The sequence below is a fragment of the Macrosteles quadrilineatus genome, unplaced genomic scaffold (genome assembly GCF_028750875.1).
Source record: "Macrosteles quadrilineatus isolate MER2022 unplaced genomic scaffold, UCM_ALF_1.0 Scaffold_9__3_contigs__length_116548681, whole genome shotgun sequence".
NCBI classification, from domain to species: domain Eukaryota; kingdom Metazoa; phylum Arthropoda; class Insecta; order Hemiptera; family Cicadellidae; genus Macrosteles; species Macrosteles quadrilineatus.
Genome location: NW_026542602.1, coordinates 69,630,175 through 69,650,107, shown reverse-complemented (window position 1 = coordinate 69,650,107; position 19,933 = coordinate 69,630,175). Strand labels below are relative to the sequence as shown.

Here is a 19,933-nt window from a genome sequence, read left to right as displayed (position 1 = left end):
ATTATTGTTTATCAAAAAATTAAATAAATGGATTGTGTAAATATTAATCTAAATATATATCTATAATATATTAATTATTGTTAAATAAATGGCATCATACTGCAGCAAAAACAGCCGTTTTCTATACAGTACATTCGTTGTGGGTCTAAAGTAGCATTCTTAGTCCCTAGAGAAAAAGAAGGAAATACTGCGCTGAACGATAATAAACTAATAAATAAAAAACAATATTTTATACGATGTGTTTATGGACTAATCCTTTCATATATTACATTGTTTAACCAACATGTTGAGCCATTTCACATTACAATTGCACAAAGGTTATACAAATTTTAAAGGAAGGTGAGTTTTTATGTTTAATATAAAATTTTTCTTTTTACCTCTTTCGCAGTAATCCTTTTTGGGTGAGCAGTTTAACGTCAAGAAGCTTTGTAGAAACGTCAACAAAGAACGCCCATAGAATATTAACTTATCCATTTAAACGTTTTCCTCTTGCAAAATAATTTTAGTTTATCAAAAGAATTTACTCTTTGTACATTAGCTTGATGAACTGTGTAAAACAGCATTTTCATAATTAAATCTTAAATTACATCCAATATAAGAACTAACTGTATTTCTTTAAAAGAACTCATTTGAGCTTACCGGAAGAATATCTAAGCTAACATAACATAAACAATTTGTATAAGTTGTATTATTTATATCTCCTTAAATTATCCAACAGGATGGCTTATTATACCATCTAAATTGAAGTATTAAAAAATTAACTGTCTTTATCGACATAAATGTACTTTCTATTAGTGAATAAACATTCTAAGAATAAGAAAAAGTACATAACAGTAAGTGACCGTCAATATTGAAGTGTATCACGTATTAAATGAATTACTGAAAAATATAAGTTATAAAACATACCAGCAGTATGGCATTGTTTTTTGGTAACACTGGCAATTAAACCTGTACAAAGCAATCAGTTGTAACAACGGCCCCAGTGGTAATCAGTAATCGGCAATCACCAATCGCAATGCCAATAGGACTGTCGATGTCGTCATCTCTTTGATGTTGATAATCTGTCTGACCGTTTGACCACTCTGAATTGATTGTCCAGCGTCATTTGGGAACCATTTACTATCTAACAAGTACTCCGCCTTCAAAGGCAGCCAGGTAAATTGAGTATGGAGCAATAGGAGCTGTAAACTGTAATTGACGATTCATGACGTTCATTTAATTTTATAAAATCGTTTATTGCATAACAGTTAAAATTTCACTTGAAGAAACATTTATTTTTAACACACAATTAAGATTGAAACTTTAAATTAATTTCATAAACGGATTTATTTCTCTGTCATAAGAGATCGCCATTTGCTCACATATGAGCCACTATAGGGTTTTAGGTTTTATACTGTAAATACAGGGTGTGGCGAAGTAATCGGTTTTTTCAGCACACAGTACAGCGACAGGTCGTCTAAGGGTGGTGGGGTTAGGCTCGTTGGAAAGCCTACACTACATCTGCCATTATTTGTAGTCATAGAACATTGGGCGACATGGAGAAGTGCCGTAGCATAGTACAAAAAAATAAAATGTAGAAATAAAAATTCCATTCCAATGTTAAAGCTTTTGCTATTTTCATAATACCAATTAACGAAGTTGTATTAAGTCTATGACATAGCACGCTGTTGTCAATAATTAATTTCAGTAGAATGCTCCAACTTGCCTTTTTATAAGAAAAAACAACATACAACATGAACCTTTTTATAAGCATAATCTGTTATGCCACATCAACTTTTATGGTAACAAAAGCTTATAGAGAAAATATAATTTATACTTAGACAATATCACACTTTTTGGGTGAATAATTCAATTAGTTTCTATTTGAATAAGACAATTGACTAGAGCTGGTCCATTGATCTCATGCTTATTTGTATGCAATGTGTGTTGCTAGGCTAGTGGGTGGCGTCTCAGACGGGTTCGATTCTCGTTATTGCCACAAAAATATGGGTTTGGAAAACTTTCCCTAAACGCATTAATTTGTGGATTATCCTAAATACTTCCGCTATAAAATGTAATTGGCATAAAACCTGGAAAAGAGTATCCAAAAGTCAATAGTATAAGTAATATTCATACAAAACAATCAGTAAGGGATTTCTTAATTTAATTTTTGCCTGATGGTTTTGTGTTGAAGCTGAAAATTGTTAGTTAAAATCATTGGCGAAAATGTTTAATGGCATATCTGAATTCTTATGTTTCATACCCGAATTCTTAATTTAAACTCACTTTCAAATCATTTGTTATGTTATAACAATTAATGCTTCCTTAATGCATGCTCTGATACTCTAATAGTAATACAGTTATGTTTCTCCTCCTTCACAGTAACTACTAATTTATACTCCACTTAGGCCTATTGAGTTTCTTTTTTCCTATGACGCTAGGCATGAGTCCGGAATTTTTTCACATTACTTCAGGGTAGACCTAGGGGTTACGGCATTATCACTTAGATAAAATCAATTTGTGATTTGGTGGGATTTGAACCCGGGACCCCAGGAACCGGAGTCCTGCGCACTAACCACTAGACCAGCTCGCTCCCCCTAGGCCTACTGAGTAGGGATATTACAAATAATGTAACAACAATCTATAAAGTATAATTTATTTTATGCTCCGATATTTTGACTTTCGTGTACATATTGGCCATCTTTCCCCGCTGGATCTGTGTTGACAAGAGTATACTCCTCTTTGGCTGGTTTGACAGTCTCTCTCCGTCTCTGGGGGAGGAATCTTCGTACAGGGGGTGAGAAGAGATTCGGGTCCAGAGATAAGAGATCCTGGGGAGTAGTCAGATAAGAGACCAAGAGACCAACTACGATCACTATCAGCGTCCCGACCATGCAATAGTACATGTAGGAGATCTTGAAGATGATAGGTACTGAATCATCTGCCTCTACCGGAGTTCCCAATCCGGTCCATGTCTGTGCATTGGCTGAAGCACTGAAAAAGAAACTTTATTTGAGTATTGTGAAGTATGAAAAGTGTGGTTGGTAAATATATTCAAAATCTTATTTTACCCTGACATTGGTTTGTGAGTCAAAATTAAAGTCCTGGCTACCATAGCACCGTAGAATGTATAAACCTGTATATGCAAACTTAGGTATTCTAGATTAGGTTGAGTTTTAGCATTGACTTGTTATATATTGAAGAAGATATCCCACCAATATGGACTAGTTGTCGTCCATTTTTTTTATAAAAAATATTATTGTTTCGGAAAGTGCTAGAGTCAAAAATTCTATATTATTCTACACAATTTTTGGTTGCTAACATAGTTGATAGGTCACAATTAGTCGTTCCATCGTTTTGACTTGGTAAAAAGTGCACATATTTGACAGAACTCATACATCAGCACAATCTATTAGTGGCCCACATTAACTATGACAATTTTCATTTAAAAGATTGGGACAAATTTAACATGGGGATGGAATGTCTATTGTATTAATAGTTCAAGAATGGCCATTATGTTTAGATTTTTTTCTATTTTTTTACCGAAAGTCCCTTTCACTCTGGACATAATAAGAGCATTGAATACGATATTTGAAATTGTCTGTAGAAAGTTCATAGCACAAACTTACTACGAACCTCGATAAGAAGACCCTCGATAACAAGTCACCCTTGATAACAAGTGTAATTTTCAAATCCCCTTGAACTTATTTTACCCATAATCATATGTTATTACAAACCTCAATAAGAAGTCAAACTTGATAACAAGTCTAATGTAATAATCCCCATGAGAGTCTTGTTATCGAGGTTGTACATACTACAAACCATTTTTTCTGCGCAACACGTTGATACACTTACTTGAATCCTAAAGAAGCGATGAGATCTTCCGGACATCCATCCACACTGGTCACCTTACCAGGGAACCGTAGTTGTTTCTCCATTATGTACCATTGAGCTCCAACGATGATGACAGCCATTCCTAGTAGGCTACTCAATGCCCCAGCAACCGCTCCCTGTTTCTCAACAAAATACATGCCAAACGATCAATTCCATACTCTCTATACTCTGTATGAAAGAACTTGTCTCCTTATCCTGTCTCCTTCCGTCTAACTGGGAATTGATCAATGGTTTAAGGTCAGGGCCAGCTTCAGGTAGATGAAGGATCAGGAGACAGGTACCATCATACAGACTATAAAGATTTCAGTAAATCTTTTCCTAAAAGGAAGAGAGAGGAGTGAAACTCGTTCAAGCTTTTTTTCTATCACCAATACATGACATGATTCCAACCAAAAGGCTCACACTTCCTTTTTTTTATAGTTACAGCATCCATAAAGATTGCTACTGATACGAAACCCCTTAATTTTCCACGATCCAATTGACATACGCAGCGTGTTTATCAAAGACATTTTGTTAATTTAGTTTCACTAAATCACTTACTCGTCTTATAAAACAGTTTGAAAAGATTACCTTGGCATTTGCACGTGGGAAAAGAAGGCCTAAACTGAACAGTCCAAGAAGTGCTCCAGTTGAAATGCCTTGTAAACTGATCGCCATCTGAAATAAAAAAAAAAATAGCATATTAAAACTAACAAAGCTGTATAATAACATACCAACAGTCGATTTAAATCGAAATATTATGATCATTATAAAAACTATTCTTAAATTAGTTTTAAATGATTTTAATAACTATACTAATCTAAAATTATACTAGATTGTCTAAGTACTGCATAATCTGCAGTTTCTAATATGAAATGCATTAGTAAGTTCAGGTTTTTCATTTTTTTTTTAAGTGAAGAAGTTTTTAACAAGTACTCTGAAGATTTTTTAAAAGAATCATTACGTCAGAAGTTTATGAGTTATACAAAGCTAGGTTCTAAAAATACTTATCCAGTTTTTCTCTCACTCCGTGTGAAATAAATTGGCTCACAACGCTAAGAAAATTAAATTATGAGAAATCATTAAGGATTTCGAATCTTAAGGTGATTGATGGCTGGATATTGGTGAAATGCTTGGCAGGAAATTGGAAAGAGGCAATTGGCGGGATTTATTGAGATTAATTACTTCAACATGGGTAAGAGTAAATCGTTTCCTGATGGATTACGTAAAGTATTAAACAGTTTTACGTTTACTTAAAGCATAAACTTTTCTTCTATTTTTACTTACACCCCCAGTCCATATCATATTTAGTTTTAGTTTTGGGCCCCCTTTAATAAAAAAACTGTTTTCAAAGTAATTCATGTGAGTTTATGAATGTGTACAAAGCTGCAGACTACACCGGTAGCATCGACAATTGGATCCTGAGGTTGTATGAATAGCCTGATTTTTATAAAATTTGGCTTGTGGGAACTAATCTATGGTATTTCTACGGTTTTTTCGTTACTAAACTGTTTTTCTCATAAAATTACAAATTATTGAATTTTAACAAAAACTGTTCCCAATCCGTTTACATTTACAATTCAAAAGTTATTTTACGTGTTTTGATTTTACTCAAAAAAAAGGTCAGTCACTCTCATCCGCTTATCCATTTTGAGAGTAGTTGACAAGCTAACAAAATAAATTATTTGTCGGTTTGCTGATACTTTTACGTTATTTTTTGTTGTTTAGGGATGTTAATTTATTTAAGTAATTTTATTGGAATTATTAATGTAACATTGAACAATTTATATTACAAACAGGACATAATTTCTCCCAGAAAGTTTCATTTTCTCCAAATATGTTATGTTACCCTATTTCATTCTTATCAGTATGTATCATCATCACAGGTACCTGAAAGAGAGCTCCGAGTTTCTCCACAATGAAGACCAGCGCCACACAGAGCAGACCCAGCACCAGCACAATGACCTTGAGTATGAGGGACTGAGAGGCCTCAGACAACTTCTCTCCCTTCAACACAAACTGGACAAAGTCCTCGTACAGCGTACCAGCTACCGTGTTGAGACCAGCGGACATCGTGCTGAGGACAAAACAACACTTGTAGTTTGGCTGATCACAGACCAGGCCAACACAATGACCTTGAGTATGAGGGACTGAGAGGCCTCAGACAACTTCTCTCCCCTCAACACAAACTGGACAAAGTCCTCGTACAGCGTACCAGCTACTGTGTTGAGACCAGCGGACATCGTGCTGAGGACAAAACAACACTTGTAGTTTGGCTGATCACAGACCAGGCCAACACAATGACCTTGAGTATGAGGGACTGAGAGGCCTCAGACAACTTCTCTCCCCTCAACACAAACTGGACAAAGTCCTCGTACAGCGTACCAGCTACTGTGTTGAGACCAGCGGACATCGTGCTGAGGACAAAACAACACTTGTAGTTTGGCTGATCACAGACCAGACCAACACAATGACCTTGAGTATGAGGGACTGAGAGGCCTCAGACAACTTCTCTCCCCTCAACACAAACTGGACAAAGTCCTCGTACAGCGTACCAGCTACTGTGTTGAGACCAGCGGACATCGTGCTGAGGACAAAACAACACTTGTAGTTTGGTTGATCACAGACCAGACCCAGCACCAGAACATGACCTTGAGTATGAGGGACTGAGAGGCCTCAGACAACTTCTCTCCCTTTAGCACAAACTGGACAAAGTCCTCGTACAGCGTACCAGCTACTGTGTTGAGACCAGCGGACATCGTGCTGAAGACAAAAACAACACTTGTAGTTTGGTTGATTACAGACCAGGCCAAGCATCAACACAATGACCTTGAGTATGAGGGACTAAGATGCCTCAGACAACTTCTCTCCCTTCAACACAAACTGGACAAAGTCCTCATACAGCGTACCAGCTACTGTGTTGAGACCAGCGGACATCGTGCTGAGGACAAAACAACACTTGTTATGATAAATTAATTCAGTGAACAAAAAAGTTTGTACGTCATGAATGTCTAATAGACAATTTCGGTTGAGTGTAAAGAATGTTTGGGTTTATCAGTATGTTAGGTGAGTCATTGTCTTAGTCGGTAGCGACACGGACTTCGAGCCTTAAAGTGTCAATACTTTTTCCTATCAGTACATTTCACCCTTACTGTGCCAGCTCACTCCTTGCTTTGCTGGATACGTTATACGCATTTGTACGTAGCCTATGTGGAATAACGACAGATGAAAGGTTAAAAGAGGCCACAAACCTCTTTGAAAAATATCAAATCAGATAATATGTATGAAAATTGAGCTTGACGCTAAATATACCCTTTAGCCGTACAGTGTAGGTCAGTACTAGGTAGACGAAGGGAAAGGAGTCAGGTTTCATAATTTTGACTATAGGTAAGTAATGTAGACTGACCTGAGAGCAGCACTGAGCACTCCAGATATGAATAGTCCTGTTAAACCCGGGAAGTCCCTGGCTACGTCCATCACATAGTACGGCAGGATCTGGCTGGTCTTCCGTATCATCTAAATAAACATGGAATCACATCATTTACATGGCGTATACATATATTTTATTTATTATAATTAGTAATCAAAATATTATTTTTTGTTGCCTTCGAACATGTTTACTTATTTCAAAGATAGTCCTTTTATATGAATGTTTATCTTTTTACCGGTGTATTATATTTTCATACTACTATTATACTAATAGTAAGCTATTCTGCATTTGAAGGACATTTTTAGTTATGAGAGCATTTACCAAATAAACAGGCCGTTTTACATTAATTTAAATTTTATTAATTCAGATTTTACTTATAGTTTATAACTTCTTGATCAGCATTGTACGTGTTATTAAATTTACGGAAAGTAAATAAAAGAAACGTCTTATAACACTTAAAACATATATTTACGCTTATACTGTTACTCACAAGACGGTAAATATACAAAAACGATGGTAAGTGGTGATCGATTTCGATTGCAAGAAGAATGTACCCATAAGACCATTAGTTAACTTTAAATGTGCTCCTACCTACAATGTTTCAAAATTGTTAGCAAGTAAGCTCAGCAATGATTTAGAATTAGAATATGTATACAATGTAAAGAATAGTTATGAATTTGTTGAACGTGTAAAGAACATAGATATAGATTCGAATAGTAGGCTAGTCTCATTTGATATCGCAAATCTGTACACAAACATACCTGTATCAGAAACTGTAGATCTTGTTAAATGTAGGCTTTTGCAGAATAGTTTAGACGATGAATATGTCAATCAGATTGTAAAATTGCTTGTGACTGTTTTGAAGCAAAATTATTTTAGATTTAACAATAGATTTTACGAACAAACAGATGGTTTAGCTATGGGAAGTCCACTTTCGGCAATTTTGTCAGAAATATTTTTACAGCACCAGGAAAAAGAAATGTTAATGAATTTAAGAAAGAATCATGATGTAAAACTGTATGTTAGATATGTAGACGACATTCTTGTTATCTTCAGACAAGCCCAGGAGCAGGAGCATGAAACGATGATGCAGACACTAAACAGCCACCACCCAAACCTCACCTTTACCAACGAGTTTGAAGAAAACAAAAAGATCAACTTCCTGGACCTCACATTAGAGAGAAAAGACAGCAAGATAGAGTTTGACATCTACAGGAAACCTACGCAAACGGACACTACAATCAACAACAAGTCTATCCATCCGACAATCCACAAGACCGCAGCCTTTAGATCTATGCTGTACCGAGCCTATAAGATCCCACTTAGCCAAGCCAATAGGAAAAAAGAACTGGACACCATTAAGAAGATCGCCCAAGTGAATGGATTTCGAACCAAGACGATAGAGGACATCGCAAGGAAGACGAGGAGAAAAATCGATAGACAGAATACACTAAACAGCAGAACAACATTAGAAGAGATAAAAGAGGAAAGCACCAGATATATCACATTTAGCTACACGGGGACTACAACACAAAGGACTGCTAACAGATTCAAGAAATACGGAGTTTCAATAGCCTACAGGACTCAGAACACCATGAGTAAAATACTGCATCCAAAAATAGAAGATTGTAACAAATTTGACACTTCGGGCATCTATAAAATCAATTGTAACGATTGTGATAGCTTCTACATTGGACAGACTGTGAACTTCGTAAACCGCTTCAAAAACCACATATCTGCGTGGAGGAACAACAAACCGGAAAGATCAAATGTCGCACAACACCTGTTACAAAATGGGCACTCACTAGGAAAAATGGAGGATAGTCTAGATATTTTAAAGAATTGTAAGAAAGGATATGTAATGAATGCTTGGGAAGAATTGTATATTTATAAGGAAAAATGTAAAGATAGGAATAAGTTGATTAATGAACAAATACATTTTGATTCCAGTTGTACTTATAAAAATGTATTGGCCGGTGCTTCCGGTAGCCAATAGGGTATAAGTAGGGACGCCATTCAAGATTCTTGTCATTCGCCTATTGGGTCTGATGATGATTGGAGTGTCCAATCGAAATCGATCACCACTTACCATCGTTTTTGTATATTTACCGTCTTGTGAGTAACAGTATAAGCGTAAATATATGTTTTAAGTGTTATAAGACGTTTCTTTTATTTACTTTCCGTAAATTTAATAACACGTACAATGCTGATCAAGAAGTTATTTAGTGAAGCTAGTCAAGCAAAGTTAGCAGCAAAATATAGGGATACAAGAATCAAGATTTCCATGAAGATTGCAGATATTTACTTCAACAAAGAATGTATCAAGAAGAGAATTACACCACAATACGCTAAAATCAAGGTCAACTGTAACACCACTGCCGCTAAAAGAACAAAGGTACAAGGAGAGGTATTATTCATCAAAAATATGATCAAACAACTTTACTGTGAAAAAGAAGAACTGAACCAGATTGCCTACGACATCCACCTACAATTTTTGAGATTATACGGACTAATTGCGTGGAATTTACTACACGAAGTCGTCAGTGAAGAGGTTGAAGACGCCATGGACCGGAAATATTTACGGATAAACGACAAATTAGACAAACTCGTAGAGAAGAATACACCTAATGAAGACTTGGATAGGACCAATACAGAACACAAATTCCAGAAGAGAGTCATCAACCTTACAGACATTCAATTCAGTGAAGAAGAAACGAAAATACTGAACTACGGAATGAAGTACAATTTCCCAATGAAGAAGAAGGACGAAAATGAACTACTAGCTACTGAAGTCGAAGCAAATGTAAAATCACTCAGAGACGTAGACCATTATGCCGTTCGGAAGGAAGTGACAGCCAACGATTTCACCAGCCTAGGACCCATAGACCCCAGCAGAAATGAAGAACTGAAGACATGCAACAATATAAAGAAGAAGCTGGAAGAGAATAGCTCAATTGTTGTGAAAGCAGACAAAAGCAACGCCATCGTAGTGCTCGGAAAAGAAGAATATATAAAGAAGACGGAAGATTTCATCAAAGAAAATAACTTCAAAGAGCTGAAAAAGGATCCAACGCAGAGGTACCAAAGAGAGCTGTCCGACGTCGTGAAGAGATGCACCAGAGTGATTCCCGAAGAATATCGACAGAAGATGAACATCCTAAATTCTAAAGCGCCCGTGATGAAAGGGATCCCAAAATAACACAAGAAGAATGTACCCATCAGACCATTAGTTAACTTTAAATGTGCTCCTACCTACAATGTTTCAAAATTGTTAGCAAGTAAGCTCAGCAATGATTTAGAATTAGAATATGTATACAATGTAAAGAATAGTTATGAATTTGTTGAACGTGTAAAGAACATAGATATAGATTCGAATAGTAGGCTAGTCTCATTTGATATCGCAAATCTGTACACAAACATACCTGTATCAGAAACTGTAGATCTTGTTAAATGTAGGCTTTTGCAGAATAGTTTAGACGATGAATATGTCAATCAGATTGTAAAATTGCTTGTGACTGTTTTGAAGCAAAATTATTTTAGATTTAACAATAGATTTTACGAACAAACAGATGGTTTAGCTATGGGAAGTCCACTTTCGGCAATTTTGTCAGAAATATTTTTACAGCACCAGGAAAAAGAAATGTTAATGAATTTAAGAAAGAATCATGATGTAAAACTGTATGTTAGATATGTAGACGACATTCTTGTTATCTTCAGACAAGCCCAGGAGCAGGAGCATGAAACGATGATGCAGACACTAAACAGCCACCACCCAAACCTCACCTTTACCAACGAGTTTGAAGAAAACAAAAAGATCAACTTCCTGGACCTCACATTAGAGAGAAAAGACAGCAAGATAGAGTTTGACATCTACAGGAAACCTACGCAAACGGACACTACAATCAACAACAAGTCTATCCATCCGACAATCCACAAGACCGCAGCCTTTAGATCTATGCTGTACCGAGCCTATAAGATCCCACTTAGCCAAGCCAATAGGAAAAAAGAACTGGACACCATTAAGAAGATCGCCCAAGTGAATGGATTTCGAACCAAGACGATAGAGGACATCGCAAGGAAGACGAGGAGAAAAATCGATAGACAGAATACACTAAACAGCAGAACAACATTAGAAGAGATAAAAGAGGAAAGCACCAGATATATCACATTTAGCTACACGGGGACTACAACACAAAGGACTGCTAACAGATTCAAGAAATACGGAGTTTCAATAGCCTACAGGACTCAGAACACCATGAGTAAAATACTGCATCCAAAAATAGAAGATTGTAACAAATTTGACACTTCGGGCATCTATAAAATCAATTGTAACGATTGTGATAGCTTCTACATTGGACAGACTGTGAACTTCGTAAACCGCTTCAAAAACCACATATCTGCGTGGAGGAACAACAAACCGGAAAGATCAAATGTCGCACAACACCTGTTACAAAATGGGCACTCACTAGGAAAAATGGAGGATAGTCTAGATATTTTAAAGAATTGTAAGAAAGGATATGTAATGAATGCTTGGGAAGAATTGTATATTTATAAGGAAAAATGTAAAGATAGGAATAAGTTGATTAATGAACAAATACATTTTGATTCCAGTTGTACTTATAAAAATGTATTGGCCGGTGCTTCCGGTAGCCAATAGGGTATAAGTAGGGACGCCATTCAAGATTCTTGTCATTCGCCTATTGGGTCTGATGATGATTGGAGTGTCCAATCGAAATCGATCACCACTTACCATCGTTTTTGTATATTTACCGTCTTGTGAGTAACAGTATAAGCGTAAATATATGTTTTAAGTGTTATAAGACGTTTCTTTTATTTACTTTCCGTAAATTTAATAACACGTACAATGCTGATCAAGAAGTTATTTAGTGAAGCTAGTCAAGCAAAGTTAGCAGCAAAATATAGGGATACAAGAATCAAGATTTCCATGAAGATTGCAGATATTTACTTCAACAAAGAATGTATCAAGAAGAGAATTACACCACAATACGCTAAAATCAAGGTCAACTGTAACACCACTGCCGCTAAAAGAACAAAGGAACAAGGAGAGGTATTATTCATCAAAAATATGATCAAACAACTTTACTGTGAAAAAGAAGAACTGGACCAGATTGCCTACGACATCCACCTACAATTTTTGAGATTATACGGACTAATTGCGTGGAATTTACTATATGTAAATATATGTTTTAAGTGTTATAAGACGTTTCTTTTATTTACTTTCCGTTATAGTTTATATATCATTTAGCATTATGCTACTAACTCTATTAAGTTGTAGAAATATTTTTTATTAACATTTTCAAATAGATATAAAGTTAACAAAATTCCTCGTACCATTATGTATAGTTTTTCTTGCCATGAATCTATAATATCAACGAGCGTCCTCTACATAATGGATCGATATTTTTCAAAGATTGGTCACTTTCAATTTTCATAGTTTTCAAGGATTTGATCTGTTTAAGGGCTTGACACCTTTGCAAGTTTTAACTCTTTTGACCTTTTGACGGTTTGATTTTATCTAATTTGGTCACTTTATGGCCTTAATTTTTTTAAGGGTTTGATCACATAAACACTATGACACTTTAATGGTTTAAAGTGTATTTCAAAAATATAAAATCTCTTATCATTATAGGTATTTTATCAAGGACAAGATTAGAACCCTTATACCTTTGTAGCTAGTGGATCACAGTCGTGGTAGTACGCGTACAGTAGAAGTCCCATTGGGATGGTAAGGGCTTGTACCACAGCAAATCCCACACAGCCCCAAGCTATGACTCTGCAAAGACAACATTCCTAAAATTAATTTTCCTTGTGTTTGTGAAAATCTTTGATTTCGTAAAGATGCTCAGCTTTCACTTAGGACTCAGGTATCAAACTTCGCTTTTACTTGGTTCTTTGTAACGCTCTTATCTCAATTTTTCTCGCATTTTTATTACAGCGGACCCAAGCGATTACTTTGTAGAAACTCTAAATTTACTGTAATAATAGCTTTTAGCAGCCCTTGAAGTCATGGCATAAGTTAGACCATTGACTGCCGGATAATTAAGTAGACATTCCATCTATATAAAGTTGAAGATGATAATAACTTTATATGAAACTATTGTTCATTTAGTGGTTTTGTTTAGATATTGTTCACCAGTAAGCAGAATTTTTGAATTTTTGGGTTTTGGCTTATTTTCAAAAATAAGAGAACAATAAACTTAAAAAAAAATAATGTTGTAATAAAAAAATGTGTGCTATATTTTTTTTACAAAATGCATAATTAACCTAGAATATGACACTGCAGCAAATTTGAGCACATTTTATGACAGGGGTTAAGCACATGTTTAAATTACTTGCTGCTTTCACGGTTTCAGAACTCAAAGTTAATATTACTCTACAACTAGGTCATTATACCAACTCAAAACCAATTGGCAACTGAAATTATTGTAGTAATGATGTATTTGACACCAACATTCTCCAAACGAGTACACAACTTTTGAAATTACAATGATATCCCTACTTTAAAAAGGCTATGCCTAACTAAATGTCGATTTATATAATTTGGTATTAAGATTATCAAACACACTCCCAATAAAACCATAAAACCATTTGAGTCTTTATTATCTTGGACAAAGTTTTAAAATATGAAAAGCAAAGGGAACATCTTTGTCTTTTTGTGTCACAACTCACACTGCTTTAAAGAAACAAAAGAAGACCAATAAAATTCCAATTAATAGTATTTTGCATCCCTTATACTTAATACTACCATAGATTAAACATACCCATTCGTTGTATTCAATACCTAAAACAGCGTTATAACATCTGACAAAAACTTTATTTATGCCGAGTTCTTTTCACACTAAAGGCTAAACTATAAACCATGTATGCGCATACAACCTTTTAATCAAACCACATTTCATCAACCACAAAGTCCATTCGCTACGAAACCTTACCTCTTTGCCTCTTTGAGGGTTGCAACAGCAATAAACCTCTGCAAAGCTCCTGGATGGATCCCGATGCTTGACAACCAAGCAAATGTTGATCCAATAGACACCGTCCATATAGTGTTGCGCTCTAATGGGCTCGGATTCAAGCTAAGAAAATGTAAGAATTAAAACATTGTAAAGTATTCAGATGGTAATAATGTAACTGAACCTTTTTATATGCACTATAGTTCGAGATACAACGCAGTATCTTTTTACGACAAGCTTTTTAATTTTTTGCCCTATAGTATGTTTATTTTTTATAGTTTTAATGGTTAATTTTTTACAATATTTTCGATTATGAGTTTTGGGTGAAAATGTCCGTTTTTTTGCCCCCCAGAACCCTAAAAAGTTGTTTTCCAAGTGATGTATGTGTGAGTGTGTGTGTGCGGGGGTGTACAAATGGACAGACTTCACCTGTAGTTTATACGAAATTTGGTATGCGGGTACTAAAATATAGTATATCTATAAGTTCGTTTATTCTTGTGGAAAATTAGATTTTTAATTGTAATTTCCCCATGGAAAAAACCGTAAGATAACAGAAATTATATTTTCACAAAAACGGCTCAAAAGATTGTCATGACAATTTAGTACATTTAGTACATGTATTTTTAACTTTAAACAAAATTGTATAGCCATAAATGCTGTAAAAATTACGGTTCACAAGTTATTGAATAGTGACCATAGTTACTCCAACCACTTACCCATTTAAGAGGTTTCGAAAAAAATACTCGGAGATGGGATACAGTATATGTTGGTTTGCTGATACTGTTTACTTAAAAAAACGAGATCAAAACAAAACAAAATCTTATCCAAACAATCATCTGGTCAATAAATTATTAATGCCTGAAGCAGATTATACACAGCCAGCACTGCGGAATTTTGTTTTGTGGTTGATCAATTAGACTCAGTGTAAAAATCAACTGACCAGACTCATGACAATTTAATATATGGTCATTTCATCATTGGAGTTTGCATTCACTAGGCATTACATTTTGTTTAAATGTAATTTAACTAAATATTAACACTTTCAAAAAATACTTATAAGTACCAAGAATAATCGAGGTGCAGTAATTTGTCTCATAAAATATGAAAATTAGGAAATCATTAATAAGAAAACATTTAGTCCTATAGTTTGTTATAACACATTTTACAGACATAGAATTATCAATAAAAGATTTAGTTTACTAAATCATTGAATGGCCTTCCATGTCTCTATTTTCAACTAATTAACTCCACCTTTCCCAATTATTAAGAATCTTTTCAAACTTACTTGAACAGTTCCAGTCGAGATCCTTCCTGGTTGATCCTCCAAATTTCGTGAAAACTTCCGATTTTCAAGTAGCCAAGTATGAGGATCAGAGACATGGCAGTAAGGGTAAACATCCCTTGAAGGGTATCAGTCCACACTACTGCCTTCAGGCCTCCCTGCGAATAGCGTCATTTACCGTTATAGTCGTATTTCGTTGCTTAATAAAACTTCACAATATCCAATATCTCCCTCTACTTATAAATTAACTTTTAACATAAAGCTTGCTTTGAACAGTGGCTGCATTGTACCTTGTAATGTTTCCTAAAACTTGATTCTTACCATTTTATTTTTCAAACAAGGTTTTTCCAATGTACCTTTTCCATCTTTATCACGCAATTTTTTTTGCTCATAGAGAATTATTGTTTGTTTATACTATTATAGACTTTCAAGTTCAGTACTCTTAAATTTTAGGTGTTAGTTAATGTATCACATTATACTTTTTTTCTAGGACGCTAGGCACGAGCCCGGAATTGTTTTTCATTATCACTTAGATAAAGTCCATTGGTGATTTGGCGGGATTTGAACCTGGGACCCCAGGAACCGGAGTCCCACGCTCTAACCACTAGACCAGCTAGCTGTCCATATACAAGGATATACTAGAAATTATTTTGCTTACTCTATTGAACATTTTCTTGGCTGTGTTATTAGAACCAAATACATAAATGCTTTATTTCGGTTTAGTAACTAACCATTACATATAACATTCATTGTATGGGTATATTTCATATCTAGACACATATTTTACTTGTGTTAGGGGGTTAAAGTAACATACTTACAAACAAAGTGTAAAAGATGCAAATGAGGCTGGTGATCAAACTTATTAGATGAACAGAAACTCCAGTCACTGTAAAAAGAAAAGGTTAAAGTTTAAAGAATTTCTTTTATTACGCATTATTTACAAAAAAAGCTACTAGTAAAGCAAGTATGATAATATTTGGCAAACACATTTACATAAGAGTTAAGATACCAAGCTTCTTTTGAGCTTAAAATCTCAACATGCTTCGTACTTCACAACATACCTTACAAAAGTTAACTTACCAGTCTAAATTCTGGTAAGTTCATGCAGAGCAGAATGTACGCTGAAGAGCAGAAAATGCGTAAAGAAAGATACTGTGAATATTTGATGAATCAAATATAAAAAGATAACAGAAATCAATATAATATATGAGCAAACTTAATTTTACAAACCATTAATTGATTCTTGTCTAAGCTGTATGGATTTCAAATGCCTTATGTTTAAAAAAAGTTACATTAAGGGTAACATTTACCTTGATTAAAAGCCAATGCAGGAACGTAGATCACTATAGGAATGAAAATTATCTGAAATTAAATTGTTTCACTGATAAACATAGTAATTATAGGTAAACATTATGTTATTTAAATAAAATAAAATATTTCAGTTATTCGTTAACTAATTTTTAAGCCGAGTTAAATTTAATCTCATTATCATGTAAAAAAAAAAAAATTTGTACATTTTTAAAAATATTAAGTCATACACAAGTACATTATTATTTGGAGTTTAAAACAATAATTTCTTTAAGAGGTGAATTAAACCGAATTAAAATCCAATTATATACTCTTTCGTGTTAAGTTTAACAAAAAAATGGCAAACCACTAACTCCTCATTAAATTTCACTTAAGGATAAAATTACAAATTATACAAATGTAACTCAAAAAGCAGAATTTAATAAGGTTGAAATATCAGGTCGTTAAAGTGTATATTGCAACAGATAAATCAAAGCAGAGTTATAACTTACGAGAGAGATGGAAAATATTAACGATCCTAGAGTCCTCGTGCCTTTGCTGAATCTGAGCTCCAAATACTGCAAACAAGATAACCATTAGTTTGTCAAGTATTTCAGTCAAAACGTTCATTTATGTGTGCAAATCAACCTGATTTCTAGATACATGCGAGTAAAGAATAGTTGTGTAGTATTAATTGGTTTTCGTATAGCTATTTGTAAACAAAGTTCTGCAATACTGATTCTTTGCTCTAGAGATACAGTATGCCCTATTTTAGTTCTCCTCATGAAGGATTCAGCTATAGGTCGTATAGTAAGACGTTGTGGTGGATAAGCTGTATAAGGATAATAATTTAATATTTGAACGGATTGTGCCTTTGTTTTCTTGGGACGTCAAAACGAAAAAAAACTGTCCCAAGTCTAGGTTCCACTTTTGAGACCTTTGAGGTAATGGTCTACACCCTATATAGAGAATTCAGTAATTTTTTTATGACTATAACATTGATTATATTTTTAGTATTGAGAGTTTCTAATGATTATTATTGGTTTATTAAACCAAGATGTTTGTCTAAATTGACTATAAATACAATGACAAAACTTGAAGCCAAATAACGTAGTGCAATCTGTTATGATAGTCTACCAAATAATGACAATATTCTGTGTCAGGTGATAAATCAATCAGCTGTTAGCATGGATTTTGATTAATGTTCAACCCAATACACTAGTACCCTCTGGTGATAAGGTCCTAAATGTCATCCATTCCATTGGCTTCAAATTTTTACATTGGATGGGAAGTCTACTCGGTGTATAGCCAATGCTAAAATACAACAATTTATTAGAAAGGTTAGCCTAATCTTCATACCTCATAGGCTGAGTTCAACTGTAGATGGAAGAATACTGGTAGGTACAAATAGTAGATTATCAAATAAACGCATACAATGGTGATGAATATGGCTACGTATTGAGTCCCGTAGGCGTATACTTCCGATGGCACGCCAAGCAATGTTATACCTGATATGTGGCTGTAAAACACAAAATGCAAATATTGTATTTATATATGCATAATATTTTATATTTAAATATTTATTTACAAGAGGATTTTTAACGCATCCCATATAAAATTACAAAATAAGATGAAATGTTGGCATACCTGTTTTCTTTACTTGCCGATCAGCTGATATGTATCGAGCATCATTATATAGTATTGAGTCTTATTGATAATAAATTCCTAATAACACCTTGTTGTATAGCTATGCAACAATGCATATCAGCTGATCGGTAATGAAGTAAAGAATACAGGGATACCAACAGATGAGATTCGTTTGTCGTTAACAAGTATCTCGTTACGTAAAAAAATAATAAGTGTATACAGTAAAATTATAGTATGCAAAAGCTTTAACAGCTCTATTTGTTATTGTGCTAATTAATTTCATGTATCTGCATTATTTACGGAAAATACTATTCAATTATGTTCAACCCCAAATGCTCTGATTGGAATCTCAACCATTTCGAAAAAGGATTAACGTTTTACAATATAATGTAACAAATCATGTTTTTTTCTTTTGTAGTACAAATTTGTCGATGGTCTTTGTATTATTTTAAGTGATTCAACAACGATTACAAAGTAATAACTGGTAATCTGATTTAATGTTTACCATATATGTTACACTTTCACAAATTGATGTTACCTTCGATATTCGTATATAATATAGAGTAAAAACCTGCATATGCATATCATCATCCCAATCACACTTTAGCAAATTATGTGTTCGTTAATAACATTTAACTTCAATCATCCAAATATCTGTGGCTAAATATACAAGCAGAGCCTACAGTATGACTGACTACCTAAATCCCCAAATCCAATATACCTTCATGAGGAAAACATAGCAATTTAAATACAATCAAAATCTATTTTAAACTTCATTCCATTAGTCATTGTTTACGTATCCTATGGGAAAAGTAGAAAACTAAGTCATAATTAAACTTTTCCTCTACCCAGTCAAAATATTTAATCGTTGATGGGTATATTAAGTTACTACTTAATATCATAACAGACAGGATAAATGCTTTTATTGTTTTACAGCCCTAATCGTATTGAAAGTACAATCAAAATACTTGTTACGTTTGTTTTAACTTCTTTTATTTTTTGTCTCAACATTTACTCTTTGTATTGATACTTTCATTTATCATTTGCTCTGTAGTTTAACCAATCGAATCTTTACTTTGAATATACCTATTTCTTATTTTCTAGTTACCTCAACAAAGGGTAGTTTATCATCTTACAGGGTCAATGGTACGCACCTGGCTACTAGGGATATTGTAACGGGGAAGACGCCCATCTTTTTCCCACCCAACAAATACTCTGCCACCGTGTCCTGCTTTTTGATCCACCCAAAGTAGACCCCGATCAGCAGTGATAGCAACAACATCGTCCCAAACACCAAGTACTCTATCCAGTTAAACATGAGAACAGCTGATCCTAGGTCGGTCTCTTGTCGGTCCATCTGAAGAAGTCAAAACGGGGTTTTAGGGAATTTTTAGGGTAATAGGTGTTGTAGGTGGAATAGTGAGACCTAGACCAGGGAAAGATTTTCTTTTCAATTTACATGTC

The 19,933-nt window shown here is 34.5% G+C and overlaps 1 protein-coding gene across 1 annotated transcript; it reads right to left on the bottom strand.

The window, feature by feature from the left end:
• Positions 1 to 2,639: 2,639 nt before the first annotated feature.
• On the bottom strand, positions 2,640 to 19,818 carry LOC129003552 (sodium-coupled monocarboxylate transporter 1-like). Its single transcript, XM_054431849.1, has 13 exons — positions 19,624 to 19,818; positions 18,182 to 18,341; positions 17,335 to 17,400; positions 16,846 to 16,897; positions 16,354 to 16,421; positions 15,539 to 15,693; positions 14,236 to 14,376; positions 12,968 to 13,076; positions 7,259 to 7,368; positions 5,743 to 5,929; positions 4,444 to 4,530; positions 3,835 to 3,989; positions 2,640 to 2,973 (listed from the first exon to the last, which is right to left on the bottom strand). Exons 1-13 carry the CDS (start codon positions 19,785 to 19,787, stop codon positions 2,640 to 2,642), a joined length of 1,788 nt encoding a protein of 595 aa, XP_054287824.1. The 5' UTR covers positions 19,788 to 19,818.
• Positions 19,819 to 19,933: the final 115 nt, after the last annotated feature.

Excerpts from the sequence above, each read along its gene's own strand:
- LOC129003552 (XM_054431849.1), bottom strand. The coding sequence starts at position 19,787 with ATGTTTAACTGGATAGAGTACTTGGTGTTTGGGACGATGTTGTTGCTA. Across the intron at positions 16,422-16,845 it reads TGCATTGGCTTTTAATCAAG|TGACTGGAGTTTCTGTTCAT; the intron begins GTAAATGTTACC and ends TTCTTTTTACAG. Across the intron at positions 2,974-3,834 it reads ATCGCTTCTTTAGGATTCAA|TGCTTCAGCCAATGCACAGA; the intron begins GTAAGTGTATCA and ends TTTCTTTTTCAG.